At 40.3% G+C, this 20,068-nt stretch overlaps 1 protein-coding gene across 18 annotated transcripts in view; it reads left to right on the plus strand.

Moving 5' to 3' along the window:
• Positions 1 to 2,073: 2,073 nt before the first annotated feature.
• LOC146312205 (calcium/calmodulin-dependent protein kinase type II subunit gamma-like) overlaps positions 2,074 to 20,068 on the plus strand; it is a 58,184-nt gene continuing 40,189 nt past the window's right edge. For 14 of the 18 annotated variants that reach the window (XM_084740808.1, XM_084740797.1, XM_084740804.1 and 11 more), the window contains exons 1-3: positions 2,075 to 2,283; positions 5,698 to 5,792; positions 18,824 to 18,883. In XM_084740808.1, coding sequence (XP_084596934.1) covers positions 2,219 to 2,283; positions 5,698 to 5,792; positions 18,824 to 18,883 — 220 coding nt within the window. In that variant the 5' untranslated portion in view covers positions 2,075 to 2,218. Of the gene's footprint in view, positions 2,284 to 5,697; positions 5,793 to 18,823; positions 18,884 to 20,068 lie in introns of all 18 variants that reach the window. The other 4 variants (XM_084740796.1, XM_084740802.1, XM_084740800.1 and 1 more) reach the window with 1 other exon arrangement.

Raw genomic sequence — 20,068 nt, forward strand, 5'->3', positions numbered from 1 at the left:
GTCACCCCGAATTATGATCTACTGTCCCCCCCTGAAAGAAGATTTATTTAGTACAAACAAGGTAAAGAATTCGCACCATATCCTAAGGCTGGGTATCAGAACTCAATTTAAGGTGGGGGAACCAAACTGAATTTCATCCTGGGCCACATCACTGTTATAACTTCCCTCATAGGGAAGTTCGGGCGAATATAAATTTTTATAAATATGTGTGTAAAAATGAATGGTAAGCAGATATTCAAGTGTATAACTATTATAGAATTTATTTAAAAATTAAATATATAACGTAGTGGAAGTAATAAATGTCAAAACAATGTTGCAGATTGTTTAGCCTGTAAGTAAAGTTTCAAATCCCAAATGAAGATTTGTTTAAAAATGAAATAATGACGTTTTGCCTATTAATGTTTCTAGCTACAACCACTTGGCTAAAGTACCACTGACAGAAACAGCTATCTGATAATGAGACACTAGCCAGCGTATAGTGACAGATAACACTAGTTATAGAGTTATAGAGCAATAGAGTTGCTAGTTCTCTGAAGTATGAATCAAATCTCTTTACTTCATGCAGCATGGAGAGAAGACTCAAGCACAGTGTCCTCTGAAGGTCTTACAAAGTATCTTGTCTTATATACAAAAACAACAGTTGCTGATTCCATAACAATGATGATTCAATCATTCCTTCTTCCAGATGTTAACAATGTGTAAGCACACTAGCCTTCCAGAGTACAGTGTTGCATTGATTTTACACTCAAGCTTACAGTCACCTTCCTTCTTCACAACTTAGATACAGAGAATCCCAAAAGCAATGCATTGATTATTCATCAAACTTGTTCATTGTCCACATAAGCAGGACAATGTAAAGTGAGCAGGTCATTATTACACAATAAAGCTCTTCATGGTGATTCAAGACACCTCTGCTTCCCATCAGAGTCCTGCACCACCCGGTCAGGGTTTATTTTGCAATAATGATCTACTCACTGTAGATGATCCTTTATTTAGTCATTTGAACAGCTGCAAACTAGTAATTGGATGTGCTATGATTACATGATATAAGATTGTGCATAGAGTCACATACTTGCTAATATCGAATCCAGTATTTTAGGTTTCATGAAAAGCATTTCTTATCCTGATTTCAGTAGGAAGAACTCTATTAACATAATGGATATCAAATAAAGTAGAAAGTATGGTTTCAAATGAAGTACTCTGTTGGTATCTGCTTTAAAGGGGAGCCAAGAAGGAGGGACCAACTTTGAATCATGTGTTTACAAACAAACCTGCATAATCTACCTTTAAAGGTATTAATATTGCAAATTCTTTAAATGACACCCAGTCCAACCATCTCTCCACATGTTCCATGACTTTATTGAACTGGAGGCCTTGGTCTGATGCTGCTCTCTGTCTGTGAGAGCTGCTTAGAGATATACACACATACAGACACAGGCAGAGCAGACTGAGGATTGCTTCAGCTGCAGTCACACAAAATTCCACGTTGTATAGCAGTGTGGGTGTATCTATTTGTGCTTTAGAACGAAATCGCTATGAAGCTAATACACCATGCATGCTGACATTTCTGTTTGTGAGAGCTGCAGAGATGTGCTCACAAACACACACAGGCGGAACAGACTGAGGACTGTTTCATACAAAATCCCACCTTGTGCGGAGGTGTGGGGATGTATATTGGTGCTTTATAACACAAACACTGTGAAACAATCATAAAATAATGTTTTATTTCTTTAATTCACTGCATCCTTACACTGCTCCCTCACTTCATTCACTCTCGACCTCTTTCATTGGTTGAGCTGGGGAGGAGGGGCCGACTTTAAATGGTGCGTTTACAAACAGTCCTACATAATCTAGCTTTAAGGTTAATAATATTGCAGTTTTTTAAAAACACTACTCAGTCGTCCCATCTCTCCACATTTTCAATGACTTCATTGAACTGGAGGCCTTGGTCTCATGCAGCTTATTCTCGCGAGGAGTCCTCCCCTTTACTACACACACACACACTCACACACACACCATCATTATCACTCCTCCTCCTCCTCCTCTCCCCAGCCCCTCCCTTTCCGTCTCTGCTCTCCTCTATCCTCTTCAGCCTTGCCTGCCTGTCAGAAAGGTACTCCAGTACTGGAGGCTAGGCTACCCTCCTCCCGGACCCCGTACGAGAGAGCCAGCCACCGTCGTACCCCAAGGCTCGGGCTCCCCACTCACGGCACCAACCATGGCAACCACCGCTACATCCACCAGGTTCACCGACGAGTACCAGCTGTATGAGGAGCTCGGGAAGTAAGCAGCAGCCGTAACATTACAGTGTGCATCGTGTTTGTCTTGTCGTTTTGTCCCCCACCCCCGCAACCTCGCCTCACATTATTTCTGGTTAGCCAGCTAGCAGGCGATAGCTAGCTTGAATAGCGTACATTACAATCATGTTGAGTGCTTTGATAATGTGCCAGTATCTGGTAACTGGAGTGTGTTATTGTCGTGGTGCAGTGAGGCTAAATAACCGTTGCTATCGGCTAACTAGCTGCTCCCGCAGTAACGGAGAACAGCAGTCGTGTCTGGAAGGGAACCCCAGACCCGCGGAAGTTCCCGCGAGAGAGATAATTTTAACCCAAATTATGATCTTTTCTGTACCCTAATCAAATGGCTCTTGTCCCTAACCTTAAGAAAATCGTAACCACTACGTTGTCATATTATTAAACATAATTAATTTGTACAGCGTTTACGACGAAAAAACAACTCGTCCCAATCTCGCGAGAGTTCCCCAAATATAGGGTTCCAATCCCATCTAGACACGACTGAGAACAGCGCACTAACGTTTAGTTACTAGCCAACGAGCTACCATGCTGATATTGATAAACTAGCCGAGTTAGCCCACTGGCGTTGCGTCTTTTAGTCGCTATTGGTGATGAAAACACCCCACTGAGGCTGCTGCATTAACAGCTGGAAGCCCTTCCGTGTTTGCTAGCCGGTATTTTCTGGTCTGCTGGAGCCGTCAGCGGGGCCCCGAGAGACGCTGGAGACGTAGCCCTGTGACATTTCACCGGCCCACGGGTCTGACAGCTCCGTGCTGCTGCTGCTGGCTCGATAGACCAGAGGCTGTGGTCGCTAGCTAACTAGGCCGACCACTTTTTTTCTCCCGAGCAGCTGCAGATGATTTGTGTAACCGTGTTGAGTAACGTTACGTACCCCTGGATCACTTAATGAGGAAGTTATGCGCTGCTGCGTTATGTTTGCACTGTAATGCCCATACGCTCCGCACACCACCTGGCCCGATCATCATGTTATCAATACATGCATTGTGGGTTTTAAATTGGGGTAAATAGTCGTTAGGCACTGGCAGTTATAGCAGCAATTTGGCGTTTACTGTGTAAGAGGCAGTGACGTGTTTTCTCGGTATTTTGATGACGGCAAGAAAACCGGGCCACTACCTCGTCTGTTTCATCATCATCATCATCATCATCATCATCAGCAGCAGCAGCATCTGTTGTTCTTGGCCAGCGAAGCCTTTTTTCCCCCTGTTGTACCCAAACCAGCGGCAGCAGGGCGACACTGGCCCTATGAAGACACACCGGCCTTAATTTCCAGCTGCCATTTCCACTGCCGAATAATTGTCAGTAATCGATGGCACTGATTGCACAGCCAGTGCACTACTAGGACACATATACACACCTACACATCCACCATAGTAGGGCTGCACGATTTGGTAAAAAAGTCATATTGTGATCATTTTGACAGAAATTGCTGTATGATTATTAATACTCAGTTTAGATGATCGCTGGGGGAAAAAATATAAAATCATGACGATGTGCTGTTTTTGGAGGTCTGTACCAAACAAATGTGTTTTCTTTCATCTACAGTACCTCATTTTAATGCTTTCTCATACATTTTTCCTTTTTCAAAAAATTGTGATTTGGATATTGCACTTGGCCACATTGCGATTTCTGTTGCGATGAAGTGTGCAGCCCTATACGATAGTGGGCTCTGCTGCTCCTGATTCCTCTGTAGACTGGCCACTTACCTCGGCTTATGTTTCTGCAGCCGTTTGTTAATGCTTTTTGCTCCGTCATAGGTTATTAACGTCAAGGCACTGACTTGTACTTCTGTCACCTGTCACCTCTCATTTACTGGTAAATAATTGAAACTAAGAGCAGAGTACAGCATAAAGTAGCAGCCCCCCATATATCATAAGGATCAGTAAAAGGCAGCGTTCCTCTCTCAAGAAAACTGCACAGGGCCAGACACTGCAGGTTGTACAGGCTGGGATGTAGGCAGTATGGAAATCATGCATAATTACTTGCTCTGTGATGCTCAGAATTGAACAATCACCATAGCAGCTAGCAGTGCTGGGTATCGTTACTCAGTTCCTTTTAAAGGGTAGAATCATTAGGATTTGTCAAAACTAATTTTAAATGTACCAGAAAGATAGTTGATTTTGGGTAAAATGTTCAATCACAACAAAATAAGGAAATACAGGCAGAGGACAGAGTCTCTGCAGACACAGCCACCACCTCACACTTCTGGTGGGTTATAAGTGAAGATTTATTTTCTCAGGAAAATGCTGCATATTATGCTTGTAAGGTATCGACAGAAATAACGCTTTACTAAGTAGTAATGAAACTTCTCCAGTCAAATGACACCAGCAATCACGTCTTTTTATGCCTAGATCCAGCAAAAAAAGATTATTTTTATGGTTTTGCTCGCAGCCAATCACTACAAGCGTTCTTCGGTTATAATATGATGTGTGATTGGCCCACTACTGCAGCACCTACAACCTGTACAGTCTGTGGTGTATCAGACAGAGTTTGCAGTTCAGCGTGCTTAGATGACACCAAAATGTTCCCGACTATGGCTATATTAGATGCTTGTGGTGTCTGATAATGCTTAAAATATGGACTGATTATTACAGGGATATTCCATTCACATGATCGGTATCGAATGATGTATTCGTTTTACGTTAAGGGGACTGGTAATGGTATTGGAATTTTCTAAACAATACCCAGCCCTAATAGGGCCAGGTACTGCAGGTTGTGCAGGCTGTGTTAGAGCTCTATGACAATCTTGCATAATTACTTGTTCTGTGATGCTCAAAATTGAAGGATCACCATAGCAGCTAGCAGGTGAAAAATATGGAGCATTCATCTAGGTCAATATGAAACTCCTCAAAATAGAAGTTGTTTCATAGTGTGCATTATGCACTTCCTTTACTGGTTGAGCAGATTCATAACTGAATGTTGTTACCTTGTGAATTTATTAAACAGGCATATTGCCCATTGTTGTGTGAGATGCAACCCATTCTTTGTGCTGGCTGTTGCAAATTGAATTTCCTTTGGGGCTATAGGTTGCATTGTATTGTGTGCCCATCAAAGATTAGCACAATAACTTGGCCATTCATTTATATTCAGAGAAGACCTGAGCTGATATCAGCACTCAGACTTGAGAAGCTTGTTATTATATTGATGCTGTTTCGCTTGATTGTTACCCACCTTTGCACAATGTACACAGTGAGGCTGTGATAGTAATGACTGCAAACTGTGTATGAGAGAGAGAGAGAGAGCGAGAGACCAAGGTTGTTAGCATACACAAAAACAAACCACTGCCACAGAAGAAGATGCAGTTTCAAATGTCACTGTGTGTATGTGTTAGAGGGAGCATGTGAAATGGAACTGATTTTTGGTTGTTTATGTTCTTTTTTCTTAGGGGAGCTTTTTCAGTGGTGCGTAGGTGTGTAAAGAAGTCATCAGGACAGGAATATGCTGCAAAAATCATCAACACTAAGAAGCTGTCTGCAAGAGGTATGGTAACACCTTGTACACTCACACACACACCCTAATATGTGTACATTTGCTCTGTTTGTGATGTATATTTGAAACTAGAGCTATAGGGTACATATCTTTATTTATACTGTGATAGGTGTTATTGGTATACAGCAAATTGTCTTGTGACTGCATGACAATGGAAAGTCATATTGCATTATTTTGACAGATACTGCGAGTCATAATTAGAGAAAATTATCATTTTTGTATCACATTTTTTACTGCAAAAAAAAAATATATATATATAAAAAACCACAATGATGTGACATTTGTAGGGGTCTGTACCAAAAAATATATTTTCTTGCATCTGGGGAACACGTTTAGCTGTACAGTGCATCTCTGCAGCACTACAGTGCTTCATTATAATGCTGTTTTGTCACACATTTTACTTTTATCAATAAATGGCGGTGTCTGGGATTTGGATATTGCAAGTTCAGTAGTATTTCAATTAATAGTGCAGACTTGGGTGCATGTCTTTTGTATTGTGATAGGTATCATTATTGGTATGCAGTAAGTTTCTGGAAATCTTATTGAGAAGCAATTTGTAGATAAAATAATAAACAGAAATGCCTGTTTGTGGCTAATCCACTGACATAAATAGGGATGTATGATCTTATGATATGGTAGCCTGATAATCATTAAATATGCGCTGTGTGGGAGGCAAATATATTACCGTATATGCCAGTGATACAGAAGGAACAGCTGAATTCAGGTGCAGTAAAATGCTTCAGCTTCCATAATCATTTCTTCTTCTAGTGGATAGATAAACTATTACAGCTGGTTTCTACATGTGGCACTTAGGGGCATTTACAAGTCGACCCGCGTCCTCTATGTCATCGCGTGGATCTCATTCCAGCCAAGAACTCTGTGAGATCACGGCAATGACCTGCCACAGATCGGCCAGGGCCAGGAAATTCGAGGTGGCTGCATCTGTATGATAAATATCTGGTCAGATAAATTATCAGCGGATAATATGAAATTCATGTTATTATTTGTCATTCTTGTAATGAAGTTATAGCTGATAGATATCGATTATAATCATATTTGATTTGACATATTATGTCAAAGAATTTAATTTGAATCCTTTGGCGGAACACTCTATGAAAGCCAAAGTACAATTGTGAAGATTTTTTTGCTGTACTCCACTAGAAAATATACAAGAGAAAATTTGCAGAGTGAGAACTAGGGCGGTCACATTATCAGATTTTCACTACATGATTATCGTGGCCAAAGGAAACCACAGTAATCATATTTTCACCATGAAATCTGAAAAACATGCTATCAGCCAGGTTGATCTTGAACTTAGTTTATTGTGCATTTTGTGTCTTTTTCAGCAAATGAAAATAACAGAAAGACAGAGAAGTGATTTAAGAGCATACAACAGGCTCGATTAAAAGGCTCTGGATTATTACACAATCTAATTTTTGTATTAACATGATATCAATATATAATATAACAGTACTTTGTTTTTGTTGTCATAGTGATGTCAGATTTGATTTGGTCAGAGCTGTGGAGTATTAAGTCATTCATCTTTTCTCAGTGTATCTTAGCTTTTCTTGCCTTCGGGTGTGCATAAAGTACAGGTTATATCAGCTTCTTTTTAAAATACAAAAATGTGAAATTATCTGTTATCTTATTGATGTTGGCCACAATATGCAGATAATTACCAGTTATGACTATTGGCTGAAAAAGATCCATATCGTCCATTTCTAGAACTAAATACTTGCCAAATCACAGCATGTCATTCTGCTGATGCAGAAATCGCATCAGTTCAGTGTTGCCATGAAGTAGTTCAGCTCATCGATTTGCAGTTTTGTCTGCTGTGGCTTAAGAGAGACACTGAAGGGATAACTATCCTGGGACTGTGCAGCAAAATCTCTGCTGGTTTGAGTGTTTTCTCTCACTGCCTTATTGGAAAGTATGCACATAAACTGGCGTCCCAAATTCTCCAATAGGAGAGGAAATCTTTTATTCAATCACTGTGTCTGTGGGGAGTTCTTATCAGCAACCTCTGGGTGGTTTAATGACCCTCTTTATAAACACTGTATTGAATAACTCTCAATCTCTCCTCTGTGGTATCATTAGACAAACCGCCGCACAATGAATTGATCCAAATTTCTACGGCGCTCTTCATAGAAAGGGCACACGGTTGGGACTAAAATACAACAACAAGCTCTGGCAGGACATGAAAGATGTTTCTGTCGTGTTGTTAATTGTTGCTTTGGTGCATTCACGACATATCTGGACAGTCCACTCCTGCATTAATATTTGTTGCATAGATCCACACCCACGTGCTCATGCCTGACGTGCCATGCCATGCGGTAATGATGACGTGAGCTCATGTCAGTGTGTCAGAACCTCCCCTGGCTTCAGCCTCGGATACTTAATTGCGTTCTCCTTTTTGTATCTGACAAATTAGGCCCGCGCTCCTTCCTGACATTCACACACACCTGGCTTCCTTTGTTCTCCTTTCCTGCACTCTCTTTTTCTCATTACCTCTGCGCCTGTCTTTCTCTGCTAGCCTCTCTCAGTCGCTCATTGCCTTTCTCTTGTCTCTCTACGAAGGGGGATTGGTTTGTATTGAGGCTAATCCACTTATGCTAAATGTATCTCATCAACCACTAAGACCCCACGGATTCCATAGGCGCCTCCCTGTTTGCCCTGTTGTTGTCTGTGTCTGATGGCATTTGTGTGTGTGAAAGAGAGCCAGAGAGAGCAGGGAGTAACACCACTAATAGAGCATGTCTGTATTGTGAGGCATCTGTGAGTGTGTTGTAATACCGTTATTGTTCTATCCCTGCCATCAAGTGTCCACACAGGGCAGCTCCTGGTATTAATGTCCCACCGAGGAAAAGTAAGGGCTCAGCAGAAAACTGTTGGCTCTTCACAGAGGCAGGCAGCACAATGTAGGCCTGTGTATGTGTGTGTGTTTGCCAGGGGAGAAGAAAGCTGGCCAGGAGTAGAGAACAAGGAGGAGGAGGAGGAGGTGGAGGAGATTTTTAACAATATAGTCTTGCAAGGAGATCAGTGACACTCCACACCAGGGAGGCAAGACAGAGAAGGAGACGTGATAGAGTGAGCGAAGGAGGGAACAAGAGGATTTTGTGCTAAGAGAAGAATTGTGGTAGGCCGCCTGCCCGGCTGACGCAACATGCACCTACACGCACACGAAAAAAAAAAAAACACAACGTCCACACACACTGGCAGCCAGTGCGTGAGCAGGCAGCTTGCCTGGTAGGATTTGGGTGGGTTTTTTTTAGCCTGATGGGGCGAGTGTGACCTCACGCGTGGCCTGGTGGGTAAGTCTCTCAAAGCTCTGGTAAACACTGCAGTAATCTGAGGAGTGGGGGGTGGGGGAAAAGGGAGGCAGGGAGGTAGAGGAAGGAAGGAAGGAAGGAAACGAAAGGAGGAAGCAAGCGAGGGTGGACCAGATGTCAGGGATGGATGTAGGTAGTTGGCTGTGGAGAGTCCAGCCTACAGGCAGTTTGGGGGTGGATGCGAGTGGGCAGCAGGGTACGCACACACAAAAAAGAAACATACACCTGATTCTCGCCCAGAATGAAGGATTTTAAATGCTCTCTAGCTGTAGTAGGGCTATAACTAATCATTATTTTCATTGTTGATTGATCTTCCGATCTGCTACATCTAATATAGGTTCCGTTTAATATAATTTTCTTCAAGTTCAATTAATCACATCTCAATTTTTAGTGAAACTTTTTGGGCGATATCTTGTGTTGCCTCATTTATAAACTGAAACCGCTTCAAACTGGAGACGCAACGATTAATCAGTTATTTGCTGCAGGTATAAAAAATCAAAAAAAATTGTGAAAATGTTCACCAAACTTATAAGAGCTGAAAGTCATGTCTTCAAATTGTTTCTTTTGTCCAATCAGCAGTCCAAAACCAAAAGACCCTTCGAAATTTCTCTTCTGAGCTGGAATAACTGCTTTAGTTTGCCCGCTTCAAGTTAATTAGAGTTTAACTTAATGCCGAATGTTTGCAAAATGAGTGTCTCTTTATGAGTTGTAAGTAATAATCAATAAACTTTTAGAAGGAGTGGATGTTTTTAACGGTTAGATTGAGCAATACGTTAATGGAGTCTGCCAGGCAGAAAGATTTGTTGCACTTCAGACTGCATATTTTCAGAGCAGTGGGCTTTTGTTTTCAGGAAAACAGGCTTAACTTTACATTTACAGACAGCTTCCGGTTATTAACAGCACATCAACAGTGTAGGACTTGTCATAGCTTGCTCGTTCATACAGCCTGCCTAAACTTCCTTGAGTCTGTGGAGGAGGGGGTGGGGTAAACAACTCGCTTCAACCATATATCATGTATGAAATAGGGATTGAACCTGTTCAATATACCATCTGTGGCTCTACAAACTCATTTTTGGACACACAGTTACAGTATATTGGTCCTTTAATCTGCCTAACTACTAATCTAGCATAACTTTCCTTTCAGTCTCATTTAAGTTAGTAATCATTGTCCAATTTTTGGTTATATCTTGTTCTTTTGATCATTTATAAACTGTCCACAGTGAGACATTCTGATGGACAGTCATATCGTGTTATCATGGTACCACATGTCCATAACTTAGTTGTGTTTAAAAAGAACATAATAAACGCAATATGCAGCTCTGACAGGACACACTGCCTCAAATACAGAAGACTTTTAAATAACAAAGATATGATGCTAGAGGGCTCAGTGGTCGATGACTGTCAGCCTTCGCAACCGAAGCTCAGCCCAACCAAAACCACTACAAACTAGAGATGCAATGATTCATCATTTGATCATTGCTGGTATAAAACGTATTAAAATTGTGAAAAATGCTCAACACAATTTCAGAGTGCCGAAAGTGACGTTTTAAAATTGCGTAATTTGTCCAGCCAATAGTCAAGATACCAAAAACTTAATTTACTGTCATAATGACAAAGAAAAAGCAGCAAATCCTTACTTATAAGAAGCTGGAACCAGCAAATGACTGGAACGATTAATTGATTATTAAAATACTTACAACAACTAAGATTAAACAGTGAATTGTTTATAATGACCCAAAGAACAAGATATAGACCCTTAATTAAACCCAATTAAGATAAATTATACTGATGAAAACATCAACCCACAAAACGACAAACTAAAGTCAATCAAATGAACTCTTTTAAAGAAACACCATTAAAAAAATTAGAAAATTAAATATGATCAGTTTTTCATGGCACTGCACAAAGTGTTGCAATGGTGTGAAACAAGCTTCATTTCTTGGAATGAATGCTGTGTTTTATTTTGTTGTTGATGAGTGAAGTGACTGGGGAAAGTGGAAGACTGCTGCATTGTCTGCTGCAACATTGTGTGTGTGACTGTGAGAGAGTGTGTCAGAGTGAGACAGACTATACACTTTAATGAACTACCCCAATACCTTTCCTTTTTTCCCAGTGTTCTACAGTCAGAGTCCTGGGGCTCTGTGATTGTCCCAGTAAAAAATATTTCAGAAGTTACTTCACTGTTATTGTTTATTGCTTAACAGTGTCCCAGTTCAGTCCATTTGTTTCTGCACTCACCTCCCACAGCCAAGAACTCTCTCTTTATTATTATTATTATTATTATTATTATTATTATTATTATTATTATTATTATTATTAATGGAAAAACACTGGGATTCAACTGTCCACGTCCCCTTTGAGTGTCGCCTGGTTCAAGACCCCTGAATCACCGCCCACGTCTCTAATTTGTTCAGTGATTTGAACAAGTCTGGTGTTGTACTCATTGATGGCTGTTTTCCCCAGTTGGAGGAGCAATCGATCAATCAGATCTTGTAAGTGGGATTAAGATGGGGACATCATCTTCTTACACAATTACCTAGATGTATTTGTGAAAAATGGTGGAAGAGGCATGGCCATAAGAGTGGTGAGATCTACTGCTAAAGAGGAACTCAAACTATAATGATTTTATTTGCACTGCACTGCATATAATGTTAATACAGGTGATTTATTTTCCCCAACAAAATACATATTGCATCCAAATTCTGCTTTTTCTGCTAAAATTAGCTCATATTTGTACCATTATAAAACAGACAAGACTCTTGAGGCTGATTTTGTATGTCAGCTGCCATGCCAAGTCAAAATAGCAGAACACTTTCAACATAATACTGCCATAAAGAAATCTCAGCATTAAGTCGGCTTTGTTTTTTTACACTGAACCAAACAACACCAGCATAATGCTGCCAGAGTGTGTTATTTTCAGGGATGCAAACTACTCGCTTTTTGGTGAATGTCAAATCTTGTTTTCCAAATGTAAGAAAACATGTTGGTTTGGTACAGACCCAAACAAATGTCTTCTCATCATGATTGTAATACTGTTTTTCAGTGAAAATGAAAACACGCTGGTGTTTCCACAAACATCCATCTAGTGTGATGACTGTGTCGGAACAATTCTGTACCATTGCATGTTTGTACGTTTATACAGAATGGCGAGGTGGAATACCGGCACAACATTCACGCCCAGAAGAGGCTGTGTAAGAGGGGATTCTGGTTGAATGTAGCCCCAGTTCATGTCTCTCACATGCACTGTAGCATTAGCAAACCTATTAATCATCAGTGGAAAAAAATGTCATATTTGAAAAAGATTTATTCCTTTGCAGTGGCAGTAAATGCAACACATCGATGGCTGATAACTGTGTTATATTTAGGGCTGATGAATGTTAATGCAAACCGCACCAAACAACAGGGATATGTATGTACTGACACTCCACAGCTTCTAATTATAGAAATGCTAGCCAAGCAGTGATGTTGATAGGTACATGGCCTGCGTCTGTGATGCTTTAAAATCTGAAAGGACACAATAAAACTACTATTCTTTCCCCGATCATAATGCTACATTGTGAACAGCTAGTCCCAGGTTAAATCATAAAAATAAATACTTGAATATCTATCAATGAGTGATGCAGCAGACAGCCATGTTGTTATATTCGAGTTTTCAATGTTTGACCTGGTCACTGCTGGGTGTAGTTACATTTAACATAGGTGAACTACAAAATGTTGGGTTTGCTGCCACAGAAAACAAATAAAAGTTGCTCCAGACTATGAAAAGCTAATGTGTGCTAGTTAGCAGCTACGAGTCAGATTTAAGATAATTAAAAAAGCCTGAAACTAGAGGTCTCCCAGATATGTTTTTTGTTTTATGTTTTTGTCCCACTATGGTGAAAAAGAATTACACTGACTCATAGCTGCTAACTTGCTAACTCTTTTTCACAACATACCCACTAGACTCTGTCACACATAGTTTACCCACAAAGCGAGTTTCCTGAAGGGGATGGCTCAGCTGGTAACACACAAGCAGTTCAAGTGCAGTTAGGCTGAGGGTATTCAGACCTATTTGTAAAGCAAAAGTACGAATACCAAAGCCACAATACTCCACTAAAAATAAAAGTTCTGCGTTCTAACCTTTAATAACATTATGTAGGTGTTATAGCAGACTGTTCTTAAATTGTGTCAGTGTTTTACTGTTCTATATAATGTTTTTAGATTCATATTGCTGCTGCATTCATGTGTTACCACGTGACCCACTCAGATAACCACCTGGGTCATTCAGCATCACCGGCCATGCTCCTGGTTATTGCTGGTTTAAGTTCTGACAACATCCCTATCTATCTTACACTCAGCGGTGGTCAGTCAGTCTCCCCGTATCTCCTGACGCCCTGCATCACACACTGTGTAGCCACGAGGCCATGCCGCCTACAACCGTTGCTTCCTCACTCCTCCATTGGATTTTTTAGATATGCTGTGAGGCGGACTCCTAGCTACTCCTACAGCAGCTTCTGAGTCAACTGAAAATGGCAGAGACAGAAATTGGCTAACATGAACACAGGCTGAATAATGAAGTGAAACCAAATTCACTTTGAATATCAGTGTGCTTCCTGCCATTGATCAAAAAGAAACTCGAGAGCACAGCTGATGGAGTGTTTTTGATGTGTAGAGGTTGCCATGGTAATCATAATTGCAGTTGCTTGTTACTGTTCTGATTTCACTTTTTACAAGTTGCAGAAGCAGATTCATACCAATATAATTTTGATAAGCTTTTTTTTGCTATATTAATGTAGTTCTGCCAGATAAGTGGTGGGACTACTCTTCCAAATAACCAGTTACATAATTCTGGGGACGCTTGAGGTAAAATTGACATGGTTTGTATAAGACAATATTGTGCAGAGTAGTTATAATATGATAATATAGCTTAAATACTGCCTATAAGTCAGTCTTAAAGTCATTTTGCAATAATGGTTTTCATAGGGAATTGGGCTGCTTTATTTGAGTACAGTAGAAAATAAATACCTGCTTCTCTTTTGTCCCTGTATCCAAATTAAGAATGACCATTTCTTAAAATCTGGCAATGAACAGTTTCTCAAGTAGACATTCAAGAGGAAAGTGAGCCATCTTCATTGATATCTGCTGAAAACACCTGCGCTCCCCACCCCAGAATACTGCAACATCATGAAAATTGATTAACTCTGTCAAAAATAACATTATTTCCAGTTTAAACAGTTTGAAGTAAACTTGTCTAAAACAGACTGAGTTGGACCCTCAAGCCTTCAGTCAGGTTGTTAGCTTTATGTATGTGTGGCAGAGAGTGTGGGGTGTGTGTGTCAGGTCCTCTCCATCCTCCTCAGCTGATGTAAGATGGCTGTGGGCCCGCCCCATGGCAAAGCAGATGGCCAATTAGAGAGCAGCAGGAAGTGCCAGTAATTACCCTCCAGCTCTCTCTTTCCTGTCTTCTTCTACCACACACTCTCGCACCAACAAATAAGGAGATTGAATGAATTAGTGAGTGCTGCAGTGACACTGCACCAGGGTAGACAGCTATACACAAACACACCATCGCGCACGCACACACACACACACACACACACACACACACAGGGGAGCTGTGATCCTCTTCTAGCAAATGGACGTTCTATGTAATCCTCCCTCCTTCTCTCTGTCTGTCTCTCTGTCCTGCGTCACTGGTGTAATTAGAAGGAGGTTCAGGTCTCTCCCTTATTCACCCGCTTTCTCTCAGATGAGGGAAGTCTATACCTGCAGGGACACGACAGGGAGGTTAGCGGAAGGTAGATGCGGACGCCGTGTTAGAGAACAGAACACAGTGCTTCAAAACACTTCGACTGCAGCTTTAAAACTAGTCCAAATCAGCAACAAGTTAGAGAATGTCAGACAAAGCAAGGATATGGAGATGATGTAGAAGGATGCACGGTGTACTGCAGAAAGTGATGCTGCTTGTATATTAGGGCTGGGATGATACACATATCTCCTGATTTTATGCTACCACTTGCAAGTGCATCAGAAACATAGCAGGATGTCAAATACCAATGTTTGGGGTTGGTAAAGCATTCTGAGCACAGCAAAATAATGAAAAAATAAGGACATGCAGGCAGAGGGCAGGGTCTCTGCAGATACAGCCACTGCCACACACTTGTGATGACTGAAAAGGATCATGTTTATATGAATCAATACTTCGTTTTTTAAGGAAAAAAGTGCATATTTTGATTATTGTTTATTTTGTTTGCTTTTTTTTATCACTAGACAGTGGGGAAAGGTAGAATCATACACTCGTAGAGACTGAATTTCTTTGAGTTTCATGTAAGCAGCAGCATCTCTGTAGTGCATAAAAAATAGTAAATAAAATACTTTTTGTGGTAAACTTAAACTGTTCCTGCTCATCAAGCTAGAGCCATAAGAAAATACTAAATAAAATAAGGTGTTAAGCCCCAATGTATAGTTTGGCTGAATATTGCACACAACACAAAAAGCCTTTAAATGAACATGGTCTTCTTATATGAAATTGAACTTTGATATTGTGAATTTTGACTTTGAATTTTGACCTTTTGAGGTTGCCATGGACCCCTTAGGTGGTAGAGAGATGGAGCAGGGACCCCCCTACTACATATATTGCCTTGAATATTTTCATGTCTTCGTTCATTTACGCTTATGTAAGCAGTATAGCTAATTTTAGGTGCATTGGCCTCACCATCTAAACTTTCACTGGTGGTTTCTGTGGTGGAAGGTATGTTGGTCTCCTGCTTGAGAAGTTACCATCAAGAGTGTCTCTGTACACTTGTGATAATTTTACAGCTAACTGACCACTATGTTTCAGAATGTGGCAGTTCACTGTAGGTGCTACACAGTGATTTAGTAGGTTAGCTCATCAGTAACCTTTTGTCAATGTTGTGTGTAAATCACATTTTTGTTTTTGTTTTTTTCCAACTAGGCTAATTTTCTTGGCTGTGTCGGATTCATATTAATGTGTATTTTTAGACAAATAAGAATTTTTGAAAAACAACTTTCAAAAAATTATCAAGCAATACTTTGGAGAACCCCCTGCAGAAATTTAGAGGAACCCCTAAGGATCCTGGATACCCTGTTGATGATCCATGCATGAAAGTATTAGCACACGTTGTTTTATGATAAGCATGTTAAGTAAAATGAATGTGTTCGTTAAGATAACCACAATCGCAAAGCTAATTTACATTGACGCCTCAATGAGAATTCCCTTTATGTGTTAGCATTGAGCTAATGGACACAGTCCTACTTATTATTCATGTAAAAAAAAGATTCAGCAATCAAAACCTTGATTTAGGAACTAAAGAATCACTATACTTAAGAGAATTGTCGTTTTTCTTTTTCTTTTGCTCCCACCACTGTCTTTTTTATTATGTATACTGTATTGCATTTGTAGAGGAACAGTTGGGTGAGCTGATTGCTCAGCAACAGCATGTGAATTTTATCTGAGGCTGTTGCTGCACTGGGGAAATGAATGCAAATCTTAGTGAGCCTGCCTCTGTGTGGTGTAATCGCTACAGAGCTGTGGGGTTGAGCTGGCTTCACCACAATGATAACGCACACACCTATACACACACTGAGTCATACTGGAGCTTTGCTGCAGTCGGCCCAAGTGACCTCTGACCTCAGCTGCACGGCACCCAAAGTGATGGGACAATGACGTCTTGTACCAACACACGCATGTCCACACGTACTGCTACAGGATTCAGTAAAATACTCAAACAAGGATGTTGGTTTGGGCATAAGGTGTGTGTGTGTGTATTCTTGCTAACATCCCCTCCCAGCCAGAAGCGCAAACACTCAAGTGTTCTATAACTGTCTTCACACTAACCCCTTTACACACACACGTACGTGCTTGCAGGTGCAAACTCATGCACCCATTGCCATGCACAGCCTCATTAATTTCCACAATAGCCTTAAATAAAACCATCCCCGTGGTCAGTGCAGCTCTGCTTTAATGCACCTTGTGAGTGTTGCCTTTCAGAGGCAAATGCCGCCAGTCAGCTTGAACGACCTCACTATCACTAATGGCTTACTGCTGTGGCCTAATATATTTGCCTTCAAATACACAAAACAAATCTTATGTGAAACAAATTACCTTCTACTTTTCAAATATTTGCATTTACACACTTAATTTAGCTGCTTGATTTTGTTTGTGACTGATGCTCCAGTAAAACGTTATTACAGAGGAATTTAACAAATACTCACAGCCAGTAAGTTTTCAAGACAAAGTCGGCGCCTTAGTCTCATTATGCATTGGGTGTAGACCAGGAAAGGGCAATTATTCTCCACAGGGGCCCACATGAGAAATTGATCAGGCTGCCATTGGCAAGACACATATATGCTAAAAAGTTCTAATGCCAGCACATAGGTATCAATAGCTGGCTAACAGTAATGCACTTCTGCTGTTAGTCACCTTCTCTTAATTACCATGTGATGGAATTGTGTGCTAATTATTTTTGTTGCCAGCCTCCAAAACTTGTAGTTTTATAGTATACCATGCAAGCCACATACATGTTGCCACAGCAGAAGAGGAACAATATAAATGACATGAATTTACAGGATTGAGTAAATAATGTTACAGTTTGCGGGGCTCAACAACAAGGACTGCTCACTTGTCCAAGGGAAGTAATCTATCATGTCGGACTACTAAATCTGGCAACGAATGTGCCCGACTGTGCAAGTGGTTAAAAAGAATTAAACTGTTTTCATCACTGATTCATTGTTAAAGCAGTTGTTCATGCAAAATGGCAAAAAAGTTGCAGTTTTCAGCTCCTCTGTTATGTGTTTTAGACTCACAAAATGAGACTTTTAAAAACATTACCTTGTACTTGGATTGGCATTTTTCTCTACTTTCTGACATTTTATAGATGTTGCAGCCCTAGATTAAACATGATGGTTAACTTCAGTCGTTGTTGTTAATGGTTTAATATAAAAGATGCAGTTGATTATCATCACCAGTGAACACAGCACTGACCCTCATTCAGAATAAGGGCCAGATAGCATCTTTCCGACAAGCAAAATGATACTGACTGTCTTTGATTGATGTTAATTGCAGTATGTGCTTTTGATGGCCTTGTAGGCCACCTATAAATATGAAATGGGTCAGATCTGCTCCAGTCTGTGTAGACCATACTCTGTAAAAAGTGTATTGTGGGTCACATGTAGAATCTGTATCATGTAGAATCTGTCTGATAGCCTCAGCAAAAACCAAACGTTACTGTATGAGTTTTTCAAAATTGGTGCATATGTGGCATCCGGTGGCCCAGTGGTTGAGACCCGTACCATTGTAACCACAGGGTCCTGGTTTCGATTCAAGCAGGAAGATCTTTGCAGCGTGTCATATCCCCCGCTCTCTCTCCCCCACCTTTCCTGTCTGCATCTCTACAGTCACAAAGTGGCCAAAATATTAAAAGTTGAAATTAACTAAATGAAACAATTTGGCACATACTACAGGATACTGAAGACAAATATAATAATTACATGTTTCACTTATTTTGTCTGCCCCCTACAGGAGTGATAGACTGCTGAACATGTCATGTTTGCAGCCATTTACAACATTTATTTTGTCAAGCATCACAAATAAAAAGCAGAAAACTTCACATGAATTAATTGACAGACAATAAAAAGCACTTTGCAGCTCTGTGACTTAACTTGCCTAAACAGTGGCTTTTTTCCTCTCCTCAGACCATCAGAAGCTTGAGAGAGAGGCCCGAATCTGCCGTCTCCTGAAGCACCCCAACATTGGTGAGTTTCTGTGAATGTGACCAGATGTGCGATGTGTGTGTCTGTATTGTTGATCCATGGAGTTCACTAATACTGGTGCTGGCATCACATTTTAGGTTAATACTATGCTGATAAAATTGTTGCAGACTTAATATAATTGTTTATAGACACCAGGATGAACATTTATTTATTTATTTATTTATTCTTTATTCTTTAAAAATGTCAAGATTTCTGATATTATCTTAGTAGATAACTGCTGTCCAGGTGCTTTTATATCTAAGAAACGATACCCAGCCCTTTAGTCTACACTCATCTAATCACTGTTTCTGTTGTTGTGGCACATGTCGATGGTGCAACTGGACAACACCCCTGTTAAATGATTGGCTGTTCGTGTGTCACTCGTAGTACACTCTGTGATCAAGGGACCTAGAGAACAATTGTTATGCATGCAGAAAAAAAAGATGACTAAAATACTTCTCTTCTTTCTTGCTTGAAAATTTCTTCCTGACCAAAATGTTGCATTTATGATTTACTGAGCTAAACAGTTTGTGAATGTAAAATACAACAGTTTGTTTACTTTTTATTTGCATTGTCATTGAGTCTTAAATGATTTCACTTTCAACCTCACAGCGCTGCTGCTGTCAATTATGGCCATTGGTGCACAGAGTAAAGCCTTTTCTGAGCAGACATTGGGAATGGAGATGCAGGATTCTGTCAGATTGCACAGCTCTCTTGTCAGGTTGGAGGAGTGGGTCACACAGGGTTGCTTTAAATGAAGGAGCAGAGCCACTTGTGCCGAGTGATCACCATCATCTTCACCAGAAACTTCCCCTGTAAATACACAGGCAAATTTCAGAGTTTATTTTCTCTTAGAGCTGAGTATTGCCACGGACTTCCTGAATCGATTCCATTTCAATTCACAAGGTCCCAATTTGATTTCCAATTTAGTGTTGATTGTTTTAGGGATATTTCAGTTACAATACCAATTTTGCTTGGATATAAAAAAGATTCTCAGTACTAAAGTTGCAAAGTGTACAAGGAACCCTCTAACCTTTATTAAAAAATAAATAAATGTTTACATGAAGAAATGACCCTGCTGTTAACTGTGTTAACTGTCATAGAAACAAAACTAATGATCAGATTTTTTTTTTCTGTCACCGCTCAAGCTCTTTGACCCAGAGCTGCCAAAGAAAAAATGTCCGATAC

The sequence above is a fragment of the Lutjanus erythropterus genome, chromosome 17, assembly GCF_056507025.1.
Source record: "Lutjanus erythropterus isolate fLutEry1 chromosome 17, fLutEry1.hap2, whole genome shotgun sequence".
NCBI lineage: Eukaryota > Metazoa > Chordata > Actinopteri > Lutjaniformes > Lutjanidae > Lutjanus > Lutjanus erythropterus.